The sequence below is a fragment of the Halyomorpha halys genome, unplaced genomic scaffold (assembly GCF_000696795.3).
Source record: "Halyomorpha halys isolate HHAL.00 unplaced genomic scaffold, Hhal_1.1 Scaffold478.1, whole genome shotgun sequence".
NCBI lineage: Eukaryota > Metazoa > Arthropoda > Insecta > Hemiptera > Pentatomidae > Halyomorpha > Halyomorpha halys.
This window is the reverse complement of record NW_027114329.1, coordinates 600,343-609,743: the sequence shown is the minus strand read 5'-3', so window position 1 is coordinate 609,743 and position 9,401 is coordinate 600,343. Positions and strand designations below refer to the sequence as shown.

Genomic DNA, 9,401 nt, shown 5'->3' with positions numbered 1-9,401 from the left:
AAAAAAAAAAAAAAAAAAAAAAAAAAAAAAAAAAAAAAAAAAAAAAAAAAAAAAACTTTAACTGCAGATATACTACAACGAAATTTTATTACAATTATTTTTACGATATTTTCCACTTTGTTAGGGAGGGTATTGCAATCGAATTAAATTTTTGCTCGGTTTTGTCGAACTTAAGTCTCCGTTGTCTTTGCTGACCCGGGCAGCGCGTGGGCAATAGAGGCTGCACAGGAGTCGAAAATCGCCAAAGAAAGTGAAATGAGTGAAACCGCCAGTTTAATGATGTAAAACAGTTTATTAGCAATAGTTTCCCAGAAACAATTTTATAGATGGATTAGTGAGAAGAGGTATTCTGAAAACATGAAAATAGGGAGCTAAAACACGATTGAATAGATTCTTTGGATATTTAGTACACAAATGTGTGACTGCGGATCTTTCGAATTCAAGGAAAAGTATTGTGATCTTACAAAATTTCGAGTTTTCGAAGTAAATACTTATTTTGAAGTTCCCTAACTCCGAATAACCAAGTCTCACAAAATGACCTGTGTTTGTGTTATCATACAAACTCAATAACGAAACTTTGTACGAAACTCAAAATATATATTTGACGCGGGTATATACCTGAGATGTCACAGTGGTAGTTTATAGTATCAATTTTTCACATTTGAAATTTTGATTTTCTCTGTAACAGCTCTAACGATTTTGATTAAACTTGACGAATCAATGTACAATTACGCGCTCTTTAAAAATATAATAACAATTAGCTAAAAATTGTTTGTGGAGAGGGATAGAGGACAAGATTCCGACTTGCCATTCCACTTTGCCAAAAGAACTCCGCAATTAGCTGTGTATAGTTATTAGTTGAGATCATCCTTCTTCGATAGTCTGTATTAATGACTGGTGTACTTACGCAGGACGTGCTTGGCAGACACGGCGGCGCCGAAGAGGAGTACCAAGTAGAGTACTGAGGACATGATTGCAGCTGAGGCACTGACAGACTTGTCCTCGGGACTGGAGACTTTTATACGGGAGTGTGGACCTTGGTCTTCCCACCACTCCTTCGGCTACTTCCAGGCTCTTATAGCGATAGCGAGCTTGTAAACAAATATTTAAAGTCCCAAACAAATTAGATAATAATTTCATAAATACTACTTGTTAAAATAAGCTATTGTGAAAATAAATAAATTAGGGTTGTTTCCTTCATAAATGGTCTTCTTTACGGATAAACTGAAAAAATCTAACTTTAAATACGATCATAATAAATTAAAATTATGTATCTATAACAATAATAAATTTGACAAACACTTGACGAACGTGAAAGACAAATTAGAGCTTTTTACATATGAAAAAATTTAGCTGAAGGTGTATTTACTGGCCAGATTATTTCATCATAATTTAAATTTACAATGAAGATGTTCGAAATTTCGGCTATCGCACTATCATCATGTATACTATAACAATTTAGAATATAATTCCATTGCATCAAATTCCGAAAATGATAATTTACTACTCACAATAGATATTTTATGTACATCTTATTGTGATTTAAATACATTTTTAAATTGAGTGCAAACATAGAAATAATAATTAATAATGGATTTTTCTGAAAAGCTCATATCATAATCTTAAAATCCATGACTAGTATATTTTTGGGTGAATGAAAATATATGTAAATAATTGTTAGACGTAAATACTTCCTACTTAAATAGACCCAAAATATGCATTGTTATAAAAAAACAATTAACTCACACAAAAACAGGTGAGGGCTCTATGTACCAATAAATAATTAGGGTTGTTTCTGTAAGAAACCGTCTTCATTAGGGACAAAATAAATAAATCATTAAATACGATCATAATAAATTGAAATTCAGTGCCTATAACAATAAAATTAAATAAACGCATGAAAACAAACATGAAAAATAAATTATAATTTTTGTTTTCCATGAGTGGGAGGCAGTGGTTTATTCCATACAACCAAAATTAATTAACTATATTCCATGAAATCTCTGTAGGACAGTTTGCCAATTCACTTTGATACTGCTGTTACTTATTAAGTAAAATATATCAGATTTATTAATATACTATACCATAACTATACATGTTGTACATTTGTGTTTATAGATTTAAACTATTTATGGATGTTACATATTTTGGCATAGTCTGTTGCTTTTACTAATACATTATCATAAATATTATTTTGATTTGTATCTAGATCTTTGAACGATATTTATCGTTGTTTTTTGTATGCCAGACATAAAGTATAATGAGTTTAAGGGTCTCTTTACCGCTACAGTTTTCACATTGAAAAGTTTCAGTTAAGCCTATTTTGTGCTGGTAATTATTGTAAATTCCATGATTCGTCCTAAGTCTTATAATATTATATGATATCTTTTCGTATGTATGTTTGTGAGAACCACGGGTTTCGAATGATATGAAGTATTATATTTTATAAAACTGCCCAATGGGTTTCTCCTGATATTATTTTTGCCATTTTTCTATCTGATATAATTTGATCATTTTACAATAATCGGTGTAAGGTAACTGAGTGTCTATCGGCTGACCTATTGTAATGCCTAATTTAGCCATTTTATCAACTGCCTCGTTATCTGGAAGCCCTCTGTGACCCTTAATCCACTTAAATATTATTTGTTTATTTCCTTTAATTGCTTGATAATAGTTTTTTATTATTTAAAACTACAAAATTATATTCTATGGATTGATAATTGTATTTGAGGGTTCTAAGATGGCATATAATACTGCAGTATGTGATGCACAGCCAGTGGATAATTTATACTGAGAGAAGTGATTAAGCTTTGGAACATAAATGGCACAGTCCGAGTTAAAATACAATTTTACAAAATTGAAACCCTACAACGCCCAACTGAGTGATATATATATATATATATATTTAAGAAAATCAGTAAATCAACACACAAATATAGTAAAAAAACTTGAAAAATATTAGCACGATAGTATAGCCAAACACACAGACACAGCAGAGCCAAATTATCGTAGTTTTGATTTCAGTGAAATCAAAATAGAATTTTAAATAAGGCAAAAGATTTTTTAATCAATTTGTACCATCAAAAATATTAAAATAGGACTAAATTAAAAACGAATTCTGAAGGAATCGGCAAACTATTTAGATATAATTAATAAAATAAACTTTTATTAATTAGCAGCTATGGGAGATCAATTCAGATACAACAACATTCACCTTACAGTGGGCAGTGGAATTAAGAAATTAGAAATAGAAGAAGGGAATATTGCAAGGTATGTTACATATTATAAAAGTTATAAAGTAATGCTTGATTTATATCAACTGTGAGAAAAAATACTAATTGTAGCTAATTACGAATTAATTGATGGAATGGAACAGCCATTGTATTTAAAAATCTGAAAATTTCATAAAGTGAATGTATTTTGACAATTGAATGATTAGTCAACAATAATGGGTAATTAATGTATTAAAAATATTATAATAATTTTTTTAATATAAAAAATATATCTCTTGTTGTATATATCGATTTAATACATAAAAGTGTCAGATTTAATTTAAAAAAGAGTAAAAACAATAAATAAGAAGGGGAATACCATTATATAAAATCTATAAAACTGAAACAGAATCAATTATATTTTTTTAAAATACTTTTCATGTCAACTAATATAAAGGAAAATAAATTATTCTTATGAAAAATATAGACCCATATGAATATAGATCCATATATATAGAAATATAGATTATTCATATTATCTGAACCTTGAAAAACAACTAAATGTTTGAAATTTTTGTTGTGGTTTCCAAATAGCTCAAAATTGTCGGTTTGATAGATAATATGTGTGTTGTTGCTTATTAGTAATTTAAATTCGATTCTTAATTTATCCCATATTTGAGACCAATGCGAAACGTAGTTGGAATATTTCCCAAGATAGAGCTCTTATATTTTAAGATTCTCTTAGGAATTTCGTCGATAGAAATTAGGGACTAAATGCTTGGTTGAAAAATAAACGTTGCCGAAAAATCGATTTTATCCTGTAAATGTAAATAAATAATTTTAAAAGAGCTAGCGAAATATCTACCACTTCCTCGTAGCTTCAGACTTAGTAAAATCCTAGGTAAAGTAAAAAATAATTAAATAACGATGGACAACATAACGTACCTCCTTGGATCTCAACCTCTCCTCTTTTTTATATGAAATTACTCCAATTGAAAAAAGAGAGAACTTGAAATCAATTTCAAGCCACATTATTGCTATTTATAGGCAATACTAGGTTAGGAAGGAGCTAAGTGTAATTAAATAAATATTCTGAATATTAATAAGTTTCCGACTCCATATACATATGCATGTACAAAAAAGCGTGGCCCTTCTGGGATCATTAGTGGTGGCTCAATGGTCAAGGGATTACCACTGTAGATAAGTATTGTTAGATGCCTCGGAGCAGGAACCAAAGGTGGCCTTAATAACAGGAGTGCGGCGGTACGCGGCTAGTCCTTCCTGAGAATTCTTCAGCCGGACCCCGATCCAGAAATGATTGATTTTCAGCCCTGAGTACACAATCGAGGTAAACGGCACCACCTAAAGATAGATAGATCATAACGAAAAGTGGAAAATATGAAAAAATCCTAAGCTTTCAAGAAAGTATCCGCCTTTTTTTTCTCCTCCCCAAACTTTGTTTAGCCGATGAAATGGTTAGCAAGAAAGTAGAGGGGAGGAAAGAGATATAGCAATGTGAAGATGAAGTAAGATTATTCTAGAGACACACTTAGATTAATACAGGTCCAAGGAAGAGCAGGGTAGCCGACAAACAGACGTCCGAGGCCAGCTAAATTAACCAGAGAGGCAATAGAGGTCACTGCTCAAAGGGTTCAACCCAGCTTGCATTCAAACCAAATAAATTCTAGTAGTGCTGCAGTGTAATTTTGGAATGGTAAACAGATTAAATAATTGTAAAAGATTGGTAATGTAAGTTGCTTTTAGTAGTTGTCAGTTACAACTAAATGGTGAAAAGTGGCATGATAACATTTGTAGTAGGAGTAAACACCTATAATTTTAGACGAAACTGGTTTTACTAGGTCGTATAGACTCTGAGATACTACGTTTTAAAAATGTTTTTTAATTAAAAAAAAGTTTTATTTTTATTTTTATTTGTGTTTTAACTTGTTTATTGTTTTCTTTTAACATATTTATGTCTTTTTTAAATTTATATATTAGTTTTTCAACTTATTTGTTTGTTTTTGTTTTTTAAATTAGTTAACTGCTGAGGCTATTTTATATATTTCTATTTATTGGTAATTTAATTTAATTTTCATAGCTTTTGTGTAACGGATCAAATGATTGTTGCGGTTCACTGGAGAAGGGAGGAATGAGAAAGTGAAATAGAGACGGTAGCATAAATAGGGTTGAGAGCAAAAAAAATGATTAGGAAATGGATAGGGAAAATATAATATGGTAATATGGGTTTGTGTGATAAAAAGGAGAAAAAATATATAAGAAACAATAAAATAAAATAGTTAAATAAAATAATATTTCAAATATAGTGTATTTAGTTTATAGTTGATTATTGTTTAAAAAAAAAAAAGTAGGAAACATTCTTGATGTATTATTGTTAATATACGGTACTGTACATTTATATATTAAATCATAGATTAATAAGTATACTGCGTTCTAGCAACCCAATGTATTTGGGCAGCATTGCCAAATAAATCATCTCTCTCTCTCTCTCTCTCTCTCTCTCTCACTCTCTCTCTCTCCCCTCTCTCACTCCCCCTCTCCCCTCTCCCCTCTCTCCTCTTCCTCCTCTCTCCTCTCTCTCTCTTTCAGAATTCTGCTGAATATATAATACGTTTTAGTATTTCTGTAAATTATATTAATTATCATGTATGAATAAATACATTATGAATAATACATAATTATAATACATGATACCGCACATTTATTAAATCCGTAGCTAACACTAATTAAGCCTACCTAGATTGCAAACTGCCGATGCCGCTCAAATGCATTTAATGAGGAGTCACTACCCTCCTCATTCCTCATTGCGAAGTGTTTTTTTCGTTGCTCAACCATGTTAACACCCAATGGAATGCAATTGAACATCATCTGTAGTTGGTGGCAATCAAGCCAAGGTAAATTCGATTTTAGCAGTGGCTTTAACAAATGTGCATTACTGCATTTCCTCAAGGTTTTGAGCAAGATCATACTGTTCATAGAAAAAGAAACAATTTTATCTATTTATACAATTTGTTCTATTGGTGCTTTATAATTAAGAATGACACTGCTTTAATCTCGAATTACAATTTACTGGACAACACTTAGAATTTTAACTTTTCGTAGTTATTTTATTTTTTTGATCTCTTTAAATTCATCCCAGATTAGCGCAAACAAATGAAAACCAAACCCTACGTTTCTATTAAATAAAACCAAGTTACTTTAATTTTTTATAATAGTAAAGTCCTCGAATAAACATTTAATTATAATAAAAAAATATAACCCATATATATTTACGAATTTATATTATTTATAATGGATGTACCTATTCATATTATATATTATATAAAATATATCTATTTAAACACGATTATAAATATAATTTACATAAGTTGTGAAACCGTGTCATATATGCTACAAAATCTGAACCATTTTGTTAATTCAGGATCCTTACGACCTGGGCTCTGTTTCATAATAAAGTAGAAACTAATACTATTAGTCTTATAAATTTATCTTAATTCAATCACACAGACTTGTACATTAGTAACTTGTACTTTAGTATTTTTTAATTCCTGTTATATCACTAATAATCATCCCTATCATGAAAAAAATAAGTATTAGTATTATTATCACACTAGTTTCTATACATGTACTATCAACTAATACTATTAGCTTTCATTATGAAACAAGGTCCTGGTTAAAGCAGTTTCGTCCTAAAAATCAGCTATTTACCTCCACTACAAATGTTATCATGTCAAACTTTGTTCGACTTTGGCAATGACCAATTGAATGGTTTTAATCCGTAAATGATTTTAATATTATTTTAATTTATATTAATTTTTTTTTTATCTGAAAACTAAATGTGAAGTATCTTGGAAGGATTACAGCTATAAGTTTCGCATAAGACTTGGATAAGAATAATGGAAAATGTTGGATAATTTAAATTACTTAAAAGGGCTGTGTTCATAATTTCTGTCAGATTGATGTTTATAAAAAAAAAGTCTAATTAAAACAATTAGGCATTTTTTTTTATGATCATAGGAGAAAATAAAAACTTAAATTCTTCAGCATTGCACCAACACTGAACACATATCAAAAATGTGAAGAAACCATCATTTTTCTAACAATTCAAAAACAACAAATCTTTCTACTTATTGTAATAACAGTTTTTAAAAATTATATATATTTTTAAAAATATTATGTGTGTATTATTCAAAATAATTTCTAATTAACTTGAAAAAAAACCTGATTAACTGATTCAATTAAAATAATTTTTAAATTAAATATTTTTGTGCCAAATTTGAAGTAAGATTAAGGTATGTAAATAAAAAAAAATTTTGTTCATTCATTGAAACTGATGGTGTAGATAAAAATAATTATCTATTTAAATTTTTTAAAATTGTAAACAGTATTCTTATCAAATAGGAAGACCACACTTTTTTTTTTAGAATTTTAGAAATAGTCTGCTTAACTTAGTTTTTATTTCTTAAGAAAAAGTCCTTAACCAATGGACCAAACTTCTATTTTTACTTCTTTTAAAACTTAGACTAAACTCGAATATATTGATTAACATAAAACCATTTGAACTAACGCTTAACAGATGTATGAGACAGCTAAAAAAAGTAATCTTTTAATCAAAATACGTCCATTATCAAAGTACCAATGTTCGTTATCAACATCACGTCAATCAACTTTTTTTTTGTTAATTTAGTAACAATATTTTTATTTAGAATAAAGATTTAGGAATACCATTGAGATATATATTTCAAAATAGGATCGTCAATTTTTATATATAACAAGGAAACAGCAAAATAATGAAGAACGAACAGGGACCACATCTATTTCACTTTAGTTATTATGCTTTTACTAGCTAACATGTAGCAAGTAAAGTAGTCTGGCATTGAATTTTTTTTCACAGATTTTCTTTAAACTTTATAAGTTATCTTGTAACCAAGAGGGACTTTACAATCGGCTTGTAAATTGCACCAATAGTGGCACATGTGGAAAAAAAAAATAATAATGTAGGAACGTAGTCCTTAATATTATTGAAATACGATTCCAAAATTTCAAGCAAAACAGCTTATTTCATTAGAGGCATGGGTGTGAGTAATATTCCTCTCTTGAAGAATATCTAAAGCGAATCATTTGAGTTATAATTGTCTTTAGTACAATCAAATTTTCACGAAACTCTTGAATTACATTATATTACATTACATCACATAAAACATATATTACAATAAATAAATTAGAATGTCTTATTTTTTTTTAATGTTGTCTGCGTTATAAAAAAAATTCAAGTTTACTAATTTCTCCTACCATCCCAACCCATTTGGAACTCTCATCTTTATAGTTTTGAATTAGTCCTTGTTTTTTTTCCTCTATAACTAAAACTATTAGTCGCACAAAAAATATATACATTTTTTTAGTAATTTAAATCATCCAAAATTTGACAGTGATGAGTCCAATACAGTTTTAAATGATAAAATTTGCAGTAGAAATAAATAATTGAAATTTAGGACGGAACTAGCGTCACTTAGGTTGTATTGACTCAGGGATACTACATTTTATTTTAAAAAACCATGATGGTTCTAAAATAGCTTGAGATTATGCAGCATATACAATACATTTTCAGTACTTCTGTAAATTATATTTATAATATTGTCTAATCAATGACTTTTATAAATAAATTATGAAACTAAGATGTGCCCCTATTATAGCAAAGCAACAATATTATGAAATTTGTATTTATCCAATTCACCGCTTGCCTGTACATTGGTAAGTAGGCGCGACAAACAAATAACATATAAGAAACAAAAAAAGTCCATATATTTTTTTATTTTCAAATCCTCTTTATTGATATTACATCAATATATTTATTTGTGCAAATGGTTATTTTATTGGTGGATCGATCTGAGATATACCGAGAAGGAACAGGTTTTTTCTAATCTAACTGGTATGCAAAGCTAACAGGAAGGAAAAAAAATGTTTAACATATTTTAATAATTTTATATCTTATATTTATGATTCGCAATCTTATCTGAATAAAAATTTTTTTTTAGGGAAAATCGGTGAAAGAGATAACACCAATCTTGCAGATAAGAGCTACGACAGAATTGGGTGGTGCGTACAATATCTTTGCAGTATTTAGTATCAGCTAGCCATTTCGGTAGTATCAGCAGATCTCTCTGTTCAATC

The 9,401-nt window shown here is 29.0% G+C and overlaps 1 protein-coding gene across 1 annotated transcript in view; it reads right to left on the bottom strand.

Annotated features, from left to right (window-relative positions):
• Positions 1 to 1,066, bottom strand: part of LOC106683342 (protein takeout) — a 5,672-nt gene extending 4,606 nt beyond the window's left edge. The window contains exon 1 of the mRNA XM_014424739.2: positions 908 to 1,066. Coding sequence (XP_014280225.1) covers positions 908 to 971 — 64 coding nt within the window. The 5' untranslated portion in view covers positions 972 to 1,066. The remainder of the gene's footprint in view (positions 1 to 907) is intronic.
• Between the last annotated feature and the right edge of the window lie 8,335 nt (positions 1,067 to 9,401).